General features: G+C 38.2%; 2 protein-coding genes across 25 annotated transcripts in view; one reads left to right on the forward strand and one right to left on the reverse strand.

Moving 5' to 3' along the window:
- The window catches only part of LOC122745209 (heterogeneous nuclear ribonucleoprotein H-like), a 70649-nt gene extending 58591 nt beyond the window's left edge, over nucleotides 1-12058 (reverse strand). Inside the window, 1 exon segment of the mRNA XM_043990421.1 lies at nucleotides 11527-12058. Coding sequence (XP_043846356.1) covers nucleotides 11527-12058 — 532 coding nt within the window.
- The window catches only part of CADPS (calcium dependent secretion activator), a 555724-nt gene that overhangs the window by 60576 nt on the left and 473439 nt on the right, over nucleotides 1-21709 (forward strand). The gene's annotated exons all lie outside the window — the stretch shown is intronic.

Below are 21709 nucleotides of genomic sequence, written 5' to 3' on the forward strand. Positions count from 1 at the left end.
TCTTGGGTCCAATTCTCACCTAATATTTCCCACTTGTGATTTTAGGATAAGTCACCAATTCTGGCCATGCAGGTTTGGATTATGTGACCTTTAAGGTCCCTATCTGTTTTAAACCTATGACTTGTAATTCTAGGAACTTATAGTTGATGTATTCATTTGTCCAAAGATCAGAGGTTTCAGATCTCAGAAATGTTATTATGCCAGCTGGTATACACAAGTCCAGTTCCCAAATCCACATGCATGCCTTTATTGGATTACCAATAAGATATAATCTACAGATATTAACTTCTAGTAGATATAATCCATCATTCTGGCTAAACTAAAGGAAAGTTCCCAATAAGTAAGAGATTATTCATTATATATTGACAGATTTTGAGCATTTTCAAGATTCCAATTCTCAGCTGTCAGGTTTTCGAGGTCATTATTGCCACCTTGATGTATGTATCCCTACTCTGTCAGCTATAGTTTTCTGTATGTTACTCTTTTCCTTGCTTGGAAGAGTATCGCCCTAATGTTCCAAGTACATGCATATTTCATTATGCTTTAAGTGGGTCAAGACCCAGAGAAAGTGCATTGTAGAAAATGTGCTGGACTGGGAATGAGAGAACCTGGATTCAAATTGCTACTCTATTTTATTACCTGTATAGTCATTGGCAAATCACACCTTATTTGGTTTCAGTTTCCTCATATTTAAATGAGGGGGTTGGAGTATTAAGATATCTTCTAGCTCTAAATCGAGTATCCCATGATCAAGTATGAAAAGTAGCCTTACAGGATAATGGCCAAATGGAAGGGAAGCAAATAGTTCTGTCTCATTTTTAACCTTGCTAAGCACACTTCAGTCAATAGAAGGAAAATTCTCTTATCATATTATAAGCCTAATGTGGTAATGTTCATAACCTATTAGCAGGCTAGGCACCTATGTATATTTGGATGAATTGAACTATATGAATTACAGGATCATAGAGCTGGAAAGAATCTCCCAGACCATCTTACCTACAAAGAAATTTTACCTACAAAGAAATTTATGAATGAATACTTTGGAAGATACAAATCAGGAAAAGACACTAATAACTCAATTCTCAACATTCAGGGCTCAAACCAAGCCACCAACTTCCCCATCCCTTAGTAATGGAATGCTTGTACATTTAGCCTAGCCCAAGACCTATGGCCCTGTGTTGCTACTAATCATCTCAGTGCCTACTCAAGAGAAGCCAGAAACAATGGATTAATAACTAGATCCTCAAATGATCACATTGTACCTTGACCCTGACATTTTTATCATTTGTCTTCTTTCACCACAAAGGACAGACATCTTTCTTCCACAGTGACTAGTATAACACTCTGCATGCAGGAGGCAGTGAATAAATGTTCGTTGATTTCTAGGTGCAGCAGATAGAACCCTGAACTTGGAGTCTGGAAAACCTGACTGGATTCAAATCCAGCCACAGATACTCACTAGCTATAAAACATGTGGCAAGTCATTTAATCTCTGTTTGCCTCACTTTTCTCATCTATAAAATGGGGATAATGATAATATCTGCTTCCCAGGTTTGTTATGAAGATAAAATGAGATAACATTTCTGAGGTATTTTGTAAACCTTAAAGCACTACATAAATGTTAGCTACTATTATTAAAATTTTTTATTTTGTTTTTTTGGTTATTAAATTCTTTTTAAAAGAAAAATTAATATTCCAAATGTTTTAAAGTCATTCATTGGCTCATATATATATGTATATATATATATATGTGTGTGTGTGTGTGTGTGTGTGTGGCAATTGGGGTTTACTGACTTGCCTAGGGTCACACAGCTAGTAAGTGTTAAGTGTCTGAGGCCAGATTTGAACTCAGGTCCTCCTGACTCCAGGGCCAGTGTTCTATCCACTGTGCCACCTGGCTGCCCCTCCTATATAGATTTTGATGGGATCTTTGTTTTGGGTAAATTACTGCAAGCATCTTACACATGTTTAATTGGGGGACCCATTCCACAGGTTGCAAATCCACTGTGGCTTAGGAGAGCATTTTAGATTCTGTGTCCATCCCAAATCCATCACTCTATGACTAAACTAGCTTTATGAGTAACTACCTAATCTCATCTATTATGATTATATCAATTGTTGAGGCAAGTTTTTTTAGAGTCCATATTTTTTGTATTCAATATGTAGTTTTGCAGATGTTAGTTGTGTCCAGTTCCTTCTAGGAAATAGGTTTTTCCTTTTGCTTAGTCTAGTCATAATCCAGTTTGGGGTTCTAGACAAGGATTAACTCTTGTTTTATGAGTTACTTTGGTTCTTTGTTTCTTAATATGTAACATAATCCTCCAAACCCATCCTGCTTCTCTTTTCCAGGGGGCAATACAAAAGTGGTCAAATTTGGAAATGGGAGCTCATATACACATTTGGTTTTTTCCCTTTAAAATAGGATTGGACATTATCTTAAACTTATGCCAACATTTGATCCTAAATGAGTCTGCTTCACTTGATCATTCTCTTGGTAACATGATTTAATATTTTCTGTTTACTATTGAAAGCAACACATTTCCTCCCCATTAAATTAGATCCCCACCTTGAGAAAAGAAATTCAATTGAACAAGCACATTTTCATTTTTTTTTTAAATGGATATATCTTGTTTTGACATCATTCCCAGTTCTACCCACCAAGTGGGCATTCTGTCTTGGTTTGAAGAGGTTTCATGAAGGCGAACCTGTTACCTCACTAGGCTGCCACTTGGGAATAGGATTTTGGGAGTGCTTCCTTATGTTGAGCTTCCATGTGCTCCTTGGGCCTCTGAGTCCAAGTAGAAGAAGTCTAATCCCATGAAAGAATTGTATTCCCTTAATTCAATTTTTTTTCTCTAAACTCAACTTTCCCTCTTCATTTAGTCATTTTCCTCTCCATCTCCACAAGAAGAGCATACATCCTCTCAACTCTTGCTAAAATGGAGTCCCCAAAGCTATAATCCTTCAGATATAGTCTGGGCAGAAGAAAATACTGCGAGACTTTCTCCATCCTTGTTCTAGAAACGATGCCTCACAAATCCAAGATCATATTCACTTTTTTTGGCTTCCATGCCACACTGCTGACAGTCATTAAAATCCCCAGATCTTTTACACTTGAACTCTTGACAGTCAGTAAGGCCACAGACACCGTGCTAAATTTGGGGGATACAAAAAAAGGCACTATCCCTGCAATCTAGAATTCACATTCTACTGGGGGAGACAACATGTAAAGCATTAGGTAGATTTAAAATGTGTAATCTCAGAAACAAGGCATTAACAGTTGATGGGGCATGGGAATGGCCTTCTGTAGAAGGTGGGATTTAAACTGAATGTTGAAGGCAGAGATGATGAGGGAGAGCATGAGAGACAGTTAGTGAAGATACACTGAGTCAGGAAATGGAGTGTTGGGTGTGAGGCAAGAGGCCACTGAAGCTAGACTGTAGAGTGACTCATCTCCCTTTGTGTTGAGGCAAGAAAGGTAAAAGGAGAGAATTGTTCTAAGCATCCTGAGCTAGAATTCAGAACCTGTTTTCAGGAACTTGCATATAGTAAGTGCTCAATAAAGATTTGCTCATTAAGCAAATTTCATATAATTAAAAGAATGATTTTTTTGCACAGAAGCAATCTAGTAGTTGGGTTCCATAGTCTAGGTAAGAAATTCAAATACATAATGGGTTAAATGGGCTTTGTTGGCTGGTTTGGGAAGCTTACTGCATGACCATGTTTCCTTTGAGAAAATCGCCTTCTGGGTTACAACAAACCTACAAGCATATTTTAGAAATAAAACCTGTTCACAAATTGAGGACAGGCTAGAAAAACTGCTTACTCACCCCAATCTGATGACTCAGAGCTGTAGAGAATTTAGTTTAGATGGGACCAGTGGAGGGAGTATGATACGCTGGGAAAAGTACTAGCCCTGGAGTCTAAATACCTGAGTTGAAATCCTTCCTTTGATGCTCACCTTGGGCAAGTCATATAACTTCTGTAGGACCCAGTTTTGTCATCTATAAATAGATGAATCAGACTCAATGGCCTTGAGACCCCATTCCAATATGAGATCTATGAACTTTATGCTTCTTGGTCCTTCTGCACATTTAGAATGAGGTACTCAAGTCAAGGGCAAAGGAGAATCTGAAATAAGGGACCAGTGTGTATATGATGGGGGAGCTATAGTTCCAGATCCTTGGAAGTAAAACTATATATTTAATGGTAAAATGCTTCTTTCTTCTGTAGGCATGTTTGGTATGGGAGACGGGGCCAAATAAAAAGAGCAAAGCCCATGCCTTTCCATGTCCAGTGGGAGAGAGCAGGCCTGAAGTGGTAAATTCACTTGTACAATCTAACAATACACATTTATTGAGCATTTACTATGTTTTAGGCCATGGAACTACAAATATAAAAAACTAAAATAGCTAGTGCTCAAGTTTGGATAAAATGCAGAATTCTGGGAAGAGATAAAGTTGGTTTTAATAAATGCTTGTTAAATTTATTAGTATTGGAAACTCCAAATGAGAAAACTCCCTCTATCAGTGGATATGAACCCTAGAGAGTTTCCTAGAGCCCTGAGATATTAGATGACTTGCCCAAAGTGATACAGAAAGGGGGGCAGCTAGGTGGCACAGTGGATAAAGCACCAGACCTGGATTCAGGAGGACCTGAGTTCAAAGCTGTCCTCAGACACTTAATATTTACTAGCTGCATGACCCTGGGCAAGTCACTTAACCCTCATTGCCCTGCCAAAAAAAAAAGTGATACAGACAGTGTGTAACAGGTCTCATATTCAAACCCATGGCTTCCTGACTCTGAGGCAAGTTCCCAGTCCACTACAATGTGGCTGCCTCTCAGAACGATTTTACAGGTAGAGGAATTGAAATAGATGAGTTACAGAACTAAGAAAGCAGCCCTCCAGAAATACAAGTCATAACTGACCACTCAACCTCCCACCTGCATTTTACCTAACAATTGTCAATGGATATGGGGTAGGGAATAGTGTTGAGGTTCCAAGTTCCAAGGAAAGGGGAGGAGCCCTAATTGACCATGCACCCACTCTACAGTCTTCCCCCTCCCACAATTACAATGACCAGAGAAATTTAATTGCAGAACTGGCAAACCCTTGGAACACCACTTCTTGCTAAAATTCCATTTCTTGAAGATGTACCAAGAGGCTGCTAGATGAGCTAGTGAATTAGGTGCTAGAGCTAGATTTCAATTCTGCCTCAGATTCTTAATAGTTACATGACCCAGGGCAAAAATCTTGATCCCTCAGACTAATTTTATTTATCTGCAATAGGAGAGTAATAATCATTCCTCCCTCATAGGTGTAAGATATTTAGTAGCTGTCCCTGGTCAAACCATTTAATCACATAGAACCTCAATTTTGCCATTTGTAAATTGGGCATAATAATAGCCTCTACCTCCAGGGTTGTTTCAAAGATCAAATGATATTTGTAAAGTGTTTATCTAACATTAAGGTGTGATATCAATGTTAGTCAAGCCCTCCATAATACCACCATTAATTTAATTAAGGTAGGACAGGGCAGAGTTAAAATCACATCTATTTTGATTTCTATGCAGTTCTGATTGTTGAAGGATTCCTTAGAGAACAGGTTGGAATACTTGGCTCCAGGGAAGTTTCTGGATCAGATCCCATCATCGATGGCCAGGGGAAATAGAGAGGATGGTGGGATTTGCCCAATGTACTCTGAATGGGCCATATCCTACTTGTCGTGTCCAAATGGTGTTTTAGAAAACTCTCACGTGGAAAGTGTCTCAGCTTCATGCACTTCTGCAGAATAAAATAGGTTTCTATGAGGAAAGAAGAGACTTCCTGAGCCTGCTGTGTCTGCCAGTTGGTTTTGTTTGGTTCCCACTGCTTGAATGAACCTTTTCTCCTCCTTTTTCCCCCCATTTGCCATCAAGCGGAAATTGCTTCTTCTCTCCTAGCCTGGTGGGTATAATGCATGTGCTTCTAAATGACTGTCCCAAAACTATGAATGGAGGGCTTTCAATTCCCTGCCACAGAGTTCCCTTAGGATGCTCTGTAGCCAGGCCATTATGACACAAGCTAGTCTAATGGGAGACTGAGAGAATAAAGGCCCTCTCCCCCACCCCCTGCCTTCCATTGCAAATGGGCTTGATTAGAAGGAGAGAAAGACTGGGCTATTTCAAGCCCTGACTGCTGAGAACTCGATGGAGGTGAATTCCAAAGCTTGCTGTCAGCTCACTTTTGTCCTTCCCTTTGTCCCATTTAGTAACTGGATGCAGGGTGATGGAGATCAGTAATATACTCCATGATGCCAAGACTTGCGGGCAACTGGATTCCCTGCTCTCTTATTATATGCCTATTGTGACTGAGGGAAATATATCATCTTTTTTGAAATTTAATCTTAGGCAAGAGGATTAACAAAAGAGGTAGCATGGTATAGGGGAAAGTAGAATAGCTTTGAAGGCAGAGGACTTTGGTTCAAATCCTCTAAAACTGTCCCCTTGCTAGCAGAAAGACCTTGGGCAAGTCACATATCCTCCCTTCAGGTGCAGTTTTCACATCTGTAAAATGAATATGTTGGATTAATGGCTTCTTAGGTCCCTTTCATCCACAAATCAATTATCTGGTGATGGCAAGAGAAGAGGAGGGATACCACTTCAACTTTCTGGGCCTCAGTTTCTTCTTCTGTAAATCAATGGAGGTGGTAGACTTCATGGCCTCTAAATTTCTTCTAGATTCTAAGTCTGAGCCTATTTATGTGACCCCCCCTCCTGATAATGATTTTATTCTGATGTAAGGTAATGAATGGTAGTATGGGAAAATTGGAAGAGCATTGTATAATTTTAATTCCACCTGTGGTGCTTATTACCAATGGGATCTTAGACATGATGCTTAATCTTTCTAGGGCTCATTATTCCCATTTGCAAAATGAGGGATTTGAGCTAAAAATCCACTAAAGGTCCTTCTGGGTCTAAATTTTTGGTCCTATGATGATCTTGGCTTGTCAGTTTCCTTTGCTGTAGCTACAACAACTGAGGCTGTTTGAGTAGCTGACTTCTGAGATTCCTTCCAGATAGTTCTAAATCTTTGATTCTAAGCTGAGTCTTAAGAGGGAACAGCACTATGATATAGTGGAAAGAGGACTAGAATAATGACCAGGATACATAGGGCCTAGTCTTAGCACTGTTATGTAATGTGTGACCATAGGTAAGTCATTTCCCTTCCTCTATTCTCAGTTTCCTGTTTTAAAATGAACAAATTGTAGCAGATGACCTCTAAGGTCCTTTGCAATTCTAAGGTCTTATTAACATTATGTAGAACACAAATTTCCCTGAAGGCCTGGATTGTGTGTTTCTGTGTGTATTTGTTTTGCCTTAATGACCTCAGAGTTTCCCACAATATCCTTCAGATAGTAGGAACTTAATGTTTTCTCAGTTATATTGTATGAACCTCAATAAGTATAATGAGAAACAGCATTGATACAGCTCTAGGTCAAGAATCAGTGAATTGAATCAAGGTTTCAGCTCTTTGTCAGCTTTGAAAGCTCAGGAAATGTGTGCTGCTTGTTTCTGGTCTTCTCGATAGCTTGCTAGCTAGAGAAAGGTTGAAAAAGAAATGAGAAGTTGACAGTGAATAATTTGACTCTTCAAGTTTCCCACTATCAATATGAAATGGTGTGATCCATCTGACAGCTTTACAGCAGCACTCTGCCACCCCCCACTGCTATCAATTCAAATGGAAGCTCTTATTGCCACCACCCTCCATTTGCAGAATTATCTAACTCAGATGTTCAAAAGAACCTGCTTTTGGAATTGGGTTGATTAAGATCCCAACTGAATACAGGCAAAAGATGGCAGGAGGGGACAATGCTTCATAGTAACCTCCAGCCAGGGTTGTCTTCAGGTAAGTAAATCTCTAGCGAGCATTATCTATAGTACTTGGTATAATGATAGAATTTCAAAGTTGGAAGGGCCTACAGAGGGCATGTAGTCCATCCTCTGTGTGAAGAATTGCCTTTATAACATGTCCATTGCTTAAAGATCCCCAAAAAGTGAAGACACATTTTCTGAGGCACCCCAGTGCAATTCAGGATAACTGTTGAGCCTGTGCAAAAGACTCTCTTGACATCAACCCACCCATTTTTCCTAGTTCTGCTCTCCAGGGCCAAGTAGAATATAATTCTTATCCCTTTTCCAGATGCAGAGATAGATAGATGGCTAGATGCACAGATAGAAAGATAGATATGGAATTTATTGAGAATTTACTACATGTCAGGCACTGTACTAAGTGCTTGGATAGAAACAGAAGCAACAAAGATAGAGTTAGACCATATAGGGCTGGAAATGGGAATGAAGAACAAAGCTACTGGTGAAGAGATTAAGAAGATTCAGGAGTGTGAATTGGAACCAGGAGTAGAATTAGCATGGCCTAGTTACCTCATGAAATGGTGGATCAGGTCATGGACTCACCAATCAAGAGAGATGATGGAGATATCTCCAGGTTAGAAGGATACTGGGGAAGAGGTGAAGTCCAGATAATGGGGCCAATAGGCACCTCATGAAATCCTGTCTTGGGGGAAGGACTCACCAATCAGGAGAGAGGGCTTTTCAGAAGCTTCAAGACAACTGTCATCTCTCCACTATATCTTCTATTCTGTAGAGTAAACATCCCCATGTGGCAGAGACTGTAGACCTTTCACCTTTTCTGTTACCTTTTTTCTGAGAATCTCCATCTTCCTTCCTAAAATGTGGTCCTAGAAATGAACAAAATACTCCTGATTTAGTCTGATCAGGGAATATGCAATGAGATTAATATCTTGCTTCTTGGGGTGATCTGCCTTCTCAATGCAGGTGAAGAGCTCATTAAGATTGTTACCTACTCTATACTTATGCTGAGATTGCAATTCACTGAACAGCCTATATCCTTCACTGGGAAGGAGCATTATGAAATTCCTTTTAAAAATACTGAAGAAAAATTTCATTTACTTTAATTGAAAATAAATCATAACCTGGAGGAGGGAAATTAGAATGTGTGTTGTTAATAAGAAAGAAGTTGGTAATCTGTGCTATGGGGCATGAGGAGTAAGAAGAAAAATCAAAGGGAAAAATCAACTTCCAATAAAGTTGTCTGCTTTGTGTGGGTCGTGCCTGCATCCCTGATCACTCAAATGAGAGTTTGAGGCATGAAAATGTGTTTGGTGATTCATAGCATCAACTAATTGCTTTGCTCTTTAAAGAAATGGAAACAATTGAAAGAGAAGAATGAAAAGTCAGTACTCACTGTACTCAATAAATATGTTTTCAAAAGATTATTTTGAAGGAACACACAATATCTCTTCCAGGGTAGACTCACTGAACAAATACATGAACAAATACAAAGTCATGGTTTCATAATACTTTGTCCAGTACTGTTGTCTGTGGGGATTGTGGGCCTGTTAATTAGGTCCCTTACCTCCAAAGTCCATAGTAAATTATGCTTGGCCCAAGACAGCAGAACTAGGAGTGGGAGTTGTAAAGTTGGCTTTAGGCTTGGTGGTAAGCAAACAATTTCAAACATCTCAAAGTTTTATGGGCTTCCTTGGGAATTTCCCCCTTCCTAGAATTTTTCAAGCACTTTAATCACTTTTCAAGGATGTTGTAAGTGAGATTCTTGTCAAGGTACCAATTGAATAAATTCACCTAAGAGATCACTTTCTTTTTTTTTTTGAAAAAAAAAATTTTTATTTATAGTTTTGGGTTCCAATTTTTATCCCTCTTTCCTTCCCTCCCCTCTTCTCTCCCTGAGGTGGCAAACAATCATATATGGGTTATACATGTATGATTATGTAAAACATTACCATATTTGTCATTTTTTACAAGCAAACTTGATTAAAAGAAAAAAATGAAAGAAAGTGAAAAATAGCATGCTTCAGTCTGTCCCATCAATATCAGTTCTTTCTTTGGAGGTGGATAGTATGTTTCATCAATAGTCCTTTGGGATTGTCTTGGATCATTGTATTGTTGAGAACAGTCAAGTCATTCACAGTTCTTTATCAAACTGAGATTATGTGATTCCTTAACATTACACAGAGAAAATGCAAGTTGGAGGTGTTGAACCCAAAACCCACTTGAAGCAAGTAGCCTGCAAAACTCCCCAAACCAGATTAAAATGACATTGGGAAATGTTTAACAAAAAGAAAAAAATACCAAATAACATAATGTTAATTTGTGGTTTTCTAAGTCAGTATGCAGTCACATGGATCTGTTTGACACCACAAGTATAAGTGATTCTCTGCACCTACGTTGAAGTCTTTTAAATACTGGTTTAATTCCAGAATAATATGAATGGAAGTTCCTAATTTAAAAATTGAACACCTGTAACTTTTAGCCCTTTGAATTCCAGAAGTTTATGGGAAAAGAGAAGGATATTTTTAGTATGTGAGTTCTAAAATGAGGATTCACTGGTATTTTTTTTTTCTGGTATTGGTCTAGATTGTATCTTTTGAAAATGCTCTAGAACTCTGTTGTTGTTGTTGGAATTGGCAGTGCTAAGAAATGCCATCCTGTAGTCAAAGAATCATCAACTTATAAAATATATTTAAATTGTAGAGTGCTTCTTCATTGGGTTTGACCAAATAGCCCAACTGTCCATATTTTACTTGCCACCTCTGAGCCTTTGTACTCTGTCCCCCAGTGCTCCCTCCTCAGCTACACCTCTCAGATCCTGCAGGTTACTTCAAGGTTCAGTTCAGATACCATTATAAAGAGACAGTCTTTCTGTCCAATCTGTCCTTTCTGTCTATCTGATATGTCCATTTATTAGGGTTCTCCTCCCCAAATTACTTTTTTTCTTTTACTTATTTGCTACCAGCTGTGTCCCTACATTTCACCATTCTTGCCCCCAGAATGTAAACATTTTTAGGACAGGTGCTATTCCTTTTTTAAAACTCCACTGGCTAGCACAGTGCTTTGCACATAGTAGGTCCTCTATAAAGGCCTCTTGAAATGTTGAATTATTTTCTGTATTTAAAAGATAAGGAAATGAAGACATAGAGAATTTGGGAAGATTATAGTCATACAGCTCATGGGTTATGGAGCTGAGTTTCCTACATCTTTCAAATACCAACTGGATACCCTTTCCTTCCGTTAGGCCACATTACTTCTCTAAAAGCAAAGTATGGTAAAAGATAGGTAGTTTAGTTTCACAACATAACATGTTTTGCTGATCTGGCTTAAGAAAATAAAATTCCCTGTAAGGTATGCGAACAGTGGTGTCCCAATTGTCTATTTTATCTTCATTTGGCAAATAGAGAATTTCACAAAATAGTTTCAACCACCTTACCAGCTTTTTGTTCCTTCTTTCTTTCCTTCCTTCTTTCCTTCTGTGATGCTTAAAATCTATATTGTGTGACAGCCTTAAATTAGAAGCTTCAGCACCAGTCTTTGGGCATTAAACATTTCTTAAAGCATACAGGTATTAACATGGAGTTCAGAAAGTTAAGAAAAGGTCTATCTAGCTTAGAGTTCCAGCCTGGTTGGGTTCTTCCTCAAGTCCTCCTCTGCCTCCCATCATTTGGCTACTATAAGCACCATTGCTTGCTCCTGCTGTAGAATTCAAGAAAAGTTCTACATATCTGTGCCGCATATGTGCTTTGTCTTTTGCCATAGCTGCCACAGCATCTTCATGAGTAGCAAATTCAACATCTGCTTCTCCAGTCACTCTCCAATCAGGTCCAATTTCGATGTGTACTTGAACAGGGTTGAGTAGTGAGAAAAAATTGTAAATATCATTTTCAGTAGCTCTGTATAGTAATCCTCTCATGTGCACACAATGGCCTGTCGTACTCTGGAAAGTGGACCCACCATCTCCGTATCTGTGATCAGACATTCCTGAAAAACAGTAATTGAGGTCTCTTCCAAATCTATCTGACCCAAAGCCATAGCCATCATTATATCCATTGTAGTCATCACAGCCTCCATACCTTCCACCGTAGGCACCTCACCTCATTCTTTCAAACCCAGCTTCTCTACCAATGCTGTTATAGCCTCTGCCAGCCCCAGGCCTGTCATAAGGACCTGGCCGCTGCATAGCCATCTAATCAGCAGTCAATCACTCTCACTTGATTCAATCAGTCTAGATTAATCTCCAGGTGGGTCTTTGAGTATCTGCTAAATCCCATTATTTTATCACCCTTCCTTCCTTCCTTCCTTCCTTCCTTCCTTCCTTCCTTCCTTCCTTCCTTCCTTCCTTCCTTCCTTCTTCTCCAACTACATTCTTTATTCCTTCCTCTCTTTCTTTCCCAAACTGTTTTGCTCCTTTTTACATTCCTACTTTCATTCTTTCTTTGTTTCCTAATTTCCTTCCTTCTCCCTTCCACCCTTTTTTGGAGTCCTTCCTCAAATAATTTGTTCCCCAGGCTCATTAGTTTTATTATTTATGATTTTTTATTACCTTCTTAGTACTACTTATGTGCTTTTATATATTTAACTAGTACAAATCAGTTTTGATGACCACAGCTTTTTTTTATATAGTTTGAGGTCTGGGAATAAAATTCTCTTTTTTTTTACCTTACAATTATTTGCCTTAAGATCCCAAACTTTTTGTTCCCCCAAATTAATTTCACTATGTTGTGTTGTTGTATTTGAGATCCCAAACTTTTTGTTCCCCCAAATTAATTTCACTATGTTGTGTTGTTGTATTTGATAATCCCTAGTTAATTCAATTGGTATATCACTAAATTTGTAAATTAAGTTATCATCATATTTAGTATATTGGTTGAGACCAACCATGAGCAATTAATTTACTCTGAATTATTTGTCTTCCTTTATTTCTGTAATAAATGTTTTATAATAGCATTTATATGAATCTTAAAGTTATCTTAGTAGACTGACTGTGGGTAGTTTGTAAATTTTATAGTTACTTTAAATAAGGATTTCTCTTTTTTTATTTTCTCCTTTTTGTCATTGATAAAGATACACACACATATATACATATATAAATATACACACATCCATATATACCAACTGTTTGTGTAGATTTATTTTATATCCTGCTCCTTTCTGAACCTATTAGCAGTTTCTAATCAGATTTTTTTTTGGTTTTGCTTTCTAGCTTTAATTTTACCTAGTAACAACTCTTTACAGTACCCTCTCTTTCTTAGGATCCAGTCCCCTCTCATCTGTAATGAAAAGAAAATGTCCAGGAAGTGGTCTAAGGGTATTGCTAAAAGCTAGACATGGATAAGAACTATAGAAATGCCCATTTGGTTGGGTAGGTGAAGTTCTATTTGTATTGCTTGTTGAATTGTGCCTTTGGACTAATTAAATGAGAATGCCTTGGCCTGCTCTCTGGAGAGCCTTGGTGGGGAATTTACTCACCCTTTTCCATTTAAGAAGACAGACAGAAGTCAATTTCTTCATAGTAACAAGTATGGGGGTATTTCTTTGATTTTTCTAATTATTTAATTGTGTTTGTGAATGACCTACACAGTAGGCTAATATTCTAGATTGCCCTGAAGGAAATAACGAAGCACAGTGACAGATTCTATTGTTTTGCTATTACCTTAAAAATAGATTGTTGTACACTTATTTGAAAGCAAAACCCTGAGGATGCATCTTTTTTATTTTGGCTAGTTATAGCTTTAACTTCACTCTGGATGTGAAAGATGACATTTTACCAACACATTTGTCATTTTTTTTAGACTTACGATCTCAATTAAATTTGGGGGGTTTTGACCTCAGCCATCCATTCTTCCATCCACACGTCCATTTGATTATTTCCTGACATTGTGTCATGTGGTTAGATTAGTCTCTCTTCATCTTCAATCCATCTTCCACAAAGTTTCAAAATCATCTTCCTACATAGTCCGGCTCTGACCACGACATGCCCCTACCCCAAACCTTCAACAAGCTATTGCCTCCTCATTGAGTTTTTCAAGGCTGTCCAAAATCTATCTGCTACCAAACTTTCCAGACTTACTTTACTGTTCTTTTTTTTCCTCATAGAGCATAATAACTTCTTTGATGTGAGTGTGTTGTGTTGGGCGGCCCTTTGCCAGCATCTCCCATGTTACTCTATAAATTCACGTGCAGCTACCTTAGAGATAAACTAATCCAACCTCTCCATTGTGCAGATGAGGATCCCGAGAGCTGGTGAGTGTGTTGTCCAAAGCCACATATTCTTAAGAGACCAGATTTGAATCCAGGTCTGTTATCTGACTCTAAATAGTGTTCTTTTCATAAAATTAGATTATTTGCTTCCATAAGGAAGAATTTTTAAAAATACAAGTAGATTTCTAAAAATGGAGTCTAGTACCAACAGTTCAGGAATACACCATGATCATTGGAAACAGTTTAAAAAAAGAAATTTAATCAACAAGCATATGTATGTTCCAAATCACTTATAAGAAAAATGCAAAACCAACTATGAGGTTTCACCTCTCCCAGCAAATTGACAAAAACAATTAAAAATGCAATGATTGACATGAACTGGGCCACTATAATAATAATAATAATAATAATAATAATAATACCCAGAATTTACATAGCATACTGTCGAAGTTATTTCATTTGATCCTCAGAACAACCCCAGGAGATTTGTTTATTATAATCCCGATTTTACAGATATAGAAACTAAAAATGATTGTGGTTAAGTAACCTGCCCAAAATCTGGGACCTAACAACTGTGAAAAGTGTGATTTGAGCCCAAGTCATGATAACAGGAGAGGTGAAATGTTGGGAAATTGACGATCATGTTAAAAAACATTAAGAAAATTTTAAAATCACAAATTATATGACATAAAATTTCCCTATAATTTCTTCTTCTTCTTCCTCTTCTTCTTCTTCTTCTTCCTCTTCCTCTTCTTCTTCCTCTTCCTCTTCTTCTTCCTCTTCTTCTTCTTCTTCCTCTTCCTCTTCTTCTTCCTCTTCTTCTTCTTCTTCTTCTTCCTCTTCCTCTTCTTCTTCCTCTTCTTCTTCTTCTTCCTCTTCCTCTTCTTCTTCTTCTTCCTCTTCTTCTTCTTCTTCCTCTTCCTCTTCTTCTTCTTCTTCCTCTTCTTCTTCCTCTTCCTCTTCTTCTTCTTCTTCTTCCTCTTCCTCTTCCTCTTCCTCTTCTTCTTCTTCTTCTTCTTCTTCTTCTCCTCCTCCTCCTCCTTCTTCTACTCTCACTCTCTCACTCTCTTGCTCTTCTCACTTATGGTTCCAGATGTTTCTGCTTAGGTTTTAAAAAGTCAGGAACTGAGAATATTACTCAAAATATTCTGACAAACAAACAATGCAACTTTTGAGACAACATCCCTTAAGGGCTGAATTGCCTGTCTTGCTTATCTCCCTTAACCAGAATTAGTGAGCTGTTAATCTCTTCTCCTTTTCACCTTTATTACCTAGGGAGGTACCCTCTAGAACCATATTTTGTGGAATAAGAAATTCAAGTGATTTCACATTCCCTTGGAGACCCACAGTGCACCCTGACAAATAAAGAAGTAAAGGGATAAAAGGAAGGACAATCTGTCATTTTTCAAGTTCCACTTTACAGAGAATCTGGGATCTATTGCATTAGCATTGGGAAGGCTCTCTAAACAGTTACCAGATATTTACCAGAAGTTGGCCACGGTTACTTTATCTTAGGCTAAACAGTAGAGTGGAACATGGACAACAAAACACAATTGGAAAATTCCCTGCAGTGGAAGAAAAAAAAAGCCTAACTCCAAAAGATATGGAAGGAAAAGCCAAATCAGTGAAAAATCTGAGTCAATGAAAAGTTTAAATAATATAGTATATTTTAATAAACATTTTTATTTAAAGTTTTGAATTCCAAATTCTCTCCCTCCCTTCCCTTCCCCATCCCTGAGATGGTAAGCAATCATACATAGGTAATATATGTGCACTTAGATAAAGTGTGATTTCAATGTAGTTTTTAATTACTTGAAAGAAGAGTATATCACAAAATAAAATACCATCCAAATGATACCCTAAAACTTTGCTTCCACATCCTCCAATGGATACGTGACCTCACTGATGTGCATATTCCCCTTCCCCATTAATGCAGATCAGAACCCATCCATACAACTCTTGTTCATGACATCCCCTATGTTTGACACAGAGATGTACCTAATAATATTCTGGGGGTCTTCCTCACTCCTTTCTGATACAGCGAAGATGCATGATCTTCCATCACTCTTGGTATGTGATCACCTCATCGTTTTCACTTTTAAACAGCAAGAGATCCTGGATACCTGGAAACAGTCTGATATGATAAGAAAAGCACTGTCCCTGGACTCAGAGGACATGGATTCAAATCCTGCTTCTTATCTATGATGCCATGATCTGTGCAACATAAGAGGAAGGCCAAGATCAATAGTGGCATCTGTGAGTCTATTGAAAATAGGAGGAAAGGGTAACTAGGTGGCACAGTGTTTAGACACCAGTCCTGGAGTCAGGAGAACCTGTGTTCAAAAACAGCCTCAGACACTTACTAGCTGTATGACCTTAAGAAAGTCATTGAATCCTGATTGCCTCCAAAAAGAAATCAGGGGAGGAATGGATGAATCATATGGTTTTGAACTTGGAGGGTCTAGTTTCCAATCCTGCCTCTGTCAATTAAACAAGTTACTGACTGGTTCTGGGCCTCAGATTCCCTAGTTTTTAAAAATGCAGTTGGATTAAATGATTTCTGACATCCCTTCCAGTTCTAGATCTAAAACACTATGAATATGAATGCCTTTTTTCATGAGGAAGGATAATTTTTCACTATGTTATAGCCTACGAAAATTTTCCCTCATATCTTCTGGTCAGAATTGGGTGGAAGAATGAAGTATTTTTAAAAGTAAATGTAGGTTTCCTCTACTTTACTTGTCACCCTAGGAATCCAGTGACATCAGAAAGGCCAGGAGAAACACCATGAAAGTCCATTTCTATATACCAGAAATAACAGATCCAAAGGCAAACTAAACAATGTCAGCTGAATACTCCATTGTCGTCTCAGCACATCCCCTCTCTCCCTCCCCACATCCCCTTCCTCTGCAGCCTTGGCTTCAAAGCTTCCCCTCCTTGATTCAATCTCTATAAATGGAGGATTTGTTCTCCCCTTCATCTCCATGCAGAGATGATGCTCAAAAGAAACAATATGAATAGTGGATAATAATCCACAACTACATTGCTTGGGCTTCTCACTTTTAAGAGGAGGGAGGAAAAAACAATCCTGCAAATAAAAAGAAATTAGAAATTGCTCTAATGCTCTGTAATCCTCACTATAGCTACCCAATATTAAAGTATTAATGTCAGGTACATGTTATAGATTTTTTTAAAGGCAGCAATAATACAAAGCTATTTCCAGGGGCCTTTCAAATCACAAGCAAGAAATGTTGCAGAACATATTGTTATTGTCTGTAGCTCAAGTTCCTAGTGGGCTGCTTTCCTCTAGGGGGGAAAACACTAATACATTTGTAAAACTAATGAATTTGGTGAAGCTTGGTGGAGGTAAATATTGGCTTAAATAATGGACTACCCTGAACATTTATTTGGCATTCCCTTGTGAAATTCCCTGACTCAGATATGTTCCGTTAAGCTTTCAAAGTCAAAAGTCTAAACTGTATTCTTTTGAAATGAGACTCTTTCTTTATGTATGAAGGTAGGGTCTAGGTGGTACAATGGATAGAGCACTGGACAAAGAGTCAGAAAAACCAGAGTTCAAATCCAATTTCATACACTTACCAGCTGTGTAACCCTGGGTGAGTCACTTAACTCCTGTTTGCCTCAGATTTTTTTATCTGTAAAATGGAGATAATAATAGCATCTAACTCTCAGAGCTGTTGCAAGTATAAAATGAGATAATATGTGTAAAGTGCTTTGCAAACTTTAAGGTGTTACATAGATTCTAGTCATTAGCTATTTGTGTGTGTGTGTGTGTGTGTGTGTGTGTGTGTGTGTGATGAATCCTTCCCCCATCCCAACCTTTGCAGTGTGATGAAGCTTATGGACCCCTTTCATACTTTTAAATGAATGAAATAAAATACATAATATTATAAAGGAAACCAATTATATTTAAATATATTTATCCAGATACTGAAAAAAAACAAGGCCCCAGTCCCCAGGCTAAGCACTTTTAATCTAGGGGTAAAGATCAGCTCCCTCCCAAGGACTGGTTCTCTGTTTACAGAAGAGAATAGATGAGATGAATGAACCAGATGACCTGAGATGTCATCTGGTTCATTCATCTCATTTTATAGGTGAAGAAACCGAAACCCATGAAGACTAAGACACCAATTATAGCATTAGAGACTTAGCTGGAAGAGATGCTTAAAGGCCATCTTGTTCAATCCCCTCATTTTACAGATAAGGAAACTGAGGCCAAGGGAGATTGTCATATAGATAAGCATCAGGGACTGGACTCAAACCCAAGTCACTCTGCTCTAGAAGCAGTGTTCTTGCTATGGTGTCAATAGATTTTGTGGTTGAGATATCATAATGCAGTAAGAGGGAGAGCCAGGAGGGCACAAAGGAAGATCTGTTCATCCTCATCTTTCTTTCTTCCATCCCCTAACCCCCATCTGATCAGTAGCCACATCTTGTATATTTTTATCTCTGTGGTGTTTCACATGCCTCCCCTTTGATCTACTCTCATCCCTACCTTTCTATGTATTCATTAGGCCACTACTCTAATTCAGATGCTTTTTATTACTCATATAGACTATTCTCCCCTGTCCACCACCCATTCATCTTCCAGCTTCTAGTCCTCCTCACCAATCCATCCTTCACGTAAATGCCATAGCAGTGGGGTGTGCACAAACTGACAGTTGAATTGAAGATGAATCACACCACCCAGTCTGGCCAGGACTTTGAGGGCCTAGAAGAGCAGGGGGGATCACTGGCCAAAGGGATAGTTCCCTATTTCAAAGAGCTTATAATATTAAAATGTCACTGGGTGATACAACATACTACAAACAAATTCACACATATATAATATATATTTATGTTTATATATTAATATATATATACATATGTATATATGTATATGTGCATATATCTATACAAAATAAATACCAGGTCATTTGGGTGGGGGAGGCACTAGTATCTGGGGAGATCAGGAAAAGTTTCATACAGAGCAGGGTTTCTTAACCTGGAATCTGTGAAAAGAGAGGGGAGAGGAAGAATGGAGTAGGGCACAGAGAGAGAGAGAGAGAGAGAAAGAGAGGAAAAGGTAGGGAGAGGGGAGATAAATATATCTACATCTATATCTATATACAGAATACAGATATGTATGCATGGAGAAAGATATGTGTGCCTATGTTAAGATATATATATATAAACACACATATTTGTGTATATGTATATAATACAAACATACATGTAAATATATATATACATATGAGTGTATGTGACATACCTGTTTCAATATAATTGTGTATTTTATTACATATATGCATATATTTCAATATTTTTTCCATTTTAATAGTATTTCAATATAATTGGTTTCCTTTCTAATCCTATGTATTTTATTTTATACATTTAAAAACATTCTGAGGTACATATATATATTTTTTTTTTTTGGTGGGACAATGAGGGTTAAGTGACTTGCCAAGAGTCACACAACTAGTAAGTGTCAAGTGTCTGAGGCTGGATTTGAACTCAGGTCCTCCTGAATCCAGAGCTGGTGCTCTATCCACTGTGCCACCTACCTGCCCCAGTACCTATATTTTTCAACCAGATTACCAAAGGAGTCCCTGCCACAAAATAACATAAAGCTCTCCCAAAGTAGAAGATGCTATCTGAGCTGAGCCTTGAAGGAAACTAGTGATTCCAAAGGGCTCCCAAAGGGATAAGAAGGGCACACCAAGCAGTTGTGGAGAAGATACACCACAATAGGAGATGGAATGACAAGTGTGAGGAACAGCAGGAAGGCCAGTTTGGCTGGCCCAGAGTGTTTATGAAGGGAAAGAATGGGTGATAAGACTGGAAAGGTAGGTTGGGGCTAGATAGTGAAGGACTTTAATACTAAAGCAAAGACTTTTTATTTGATCTTTGAAATAATAGGGAGCCCCTTGTGGAGTTCATCTATAATGGAGCTCATTTAGTAGATGTTGTCATTGTCAGACCTTTGGTGTAAGAAAAGCATTTTGGTAGCTGTTTGGAAGATGAATTGGAGTAGATAGATATTTAAGATGAAGAGTTCAATTGGGAAGCTATTGAGAACGTTCAGGTGAATGTGATGAGGGTATGCATTAGTGTAGTGGCTGTGGGAAAAGAAGGGAACCAATTTTTTATGAATGATATTTCTTAGTCAACCGTTCCCTTTTCATTTGTAGAAACCCACCTAACGGTGAGTTTCATGTGCTATTTTGGGATCATTTCCAAAGTGTTGTGGTGAAAATAGGTGGAGGTTTGGGCTAGGGGTTCTTAGGAATTCCTCTTTAAAGAACTACACACTCTTGCACACAAATCCAATTAGAATAAAATAATAGTTTATTTAGGTGCTAGGGAAGGGAAACCAAGAGAGAAATCCTTGGATTTTTCATGGGGAGAAGGCATGGCGCAGAAGCGTGACTCTCTGAGATACCTTTCTCCTCAAGGAGGAGACAGGGAAATCCTTTCATAGAGAACCAGTGGTGGTCCAATGAGGTGATCATCTGACTATGGAAAGTACCCTTATGGGGGAGGACCATCCCCCACTGGTGGTGGCTGGGGGAAGTTGGGTAAGGGACGGCTCTAGATCTCTCAAGCCATCTCTGTCCTCCCATGCCACAAAGGCAACAGCCACAGCTCCCTAAGTGGTGGAGGAGACTGGAATGAAGGGTAGTGGTCCTGGAGCTAGCTCAGTCCTGATCTGGTGCCAGTTATCTCTTTAGATGTGTCTTTCCTTTGGTTTAGTTTCTCAAGAAGAAGGTTCTTTGATTTACCCCAGAAAACTTCTGTGGTACCGAGGCCCATTCAATTGAGGTAGCCAGCTCATAACAAAAAGATCTTAGTTTAGAAATTTTTCTAAGAGAAAATAAAGTTTATGTTAAATTTGAAAAAGCTACTTATATCTGGATTTCAAAAAGTCCTGAGACAGAGATTAAAAAAAACATTTTGTTACAAAAACTTTTCTCATTCCAATGGAACAAAATTAAATCCATCCATACCTTCCTATCCCATGAGATTCTTCTCCTGGTCCTCCCATGAATGTTATATATCCACTCCACCCAATATATTAGGAACCTTACTTTATACCCTTGACAAAGGCACTTAATAAATGTTTGATTGATTGACTGACTGCCTGATCCATGGATACCAGAGGAACACACAGACCATTCAATATTTATCTCTTACTAGCCTATCTTCTTGTTCATACAGCTCTCTTATGAGCATTTATTATGCCTTTTTTCCCCATGCAGTCCTTGGTTGATAATGTGCCAAAGCCAGCTCATACCATCCATGAACTTTTCCATTGCCCTTGGAGTGACTCTCAATTTAAATTATTCAGAAATTGTAGCACTGCATCACTCATAAATAGAAAGCAACACAGTTTGAGGAGTTTTCTTTAAATGAAATCTTATTAATATCTTTTATACATTACCTAAATTTCTATGTATATTCTCCCTCACAGGTCATCCCATATAACACTTAATGCAGGAGAAATGTTTTAATCTTTTTTTCTTGCTTCATTTCAGACTCCTTGATAAAAATGACTTATGTAGCTTAAGTTCCTTATTGTTATTGTCATTCAGTTGTTTCAGTCATGTCTGGCTCTTCATGGTACCATTTGGGGTTT

The sequence above is a fragment of the Dromiciops gliroides genome, chromosome 1 (genome assembly GCF_019393635.1).
Source record: "Dromiciops gliroides isolate mDroGli1 chromosome 1, mDroGli1.pri, whole genome shotgun sequence".
NCBI lineage: Eukaryota > Metazoa > Chordata > Mammalia > Microbiotheria > Microbiotheriidae > Dromiciops > Dromiciops gliroides.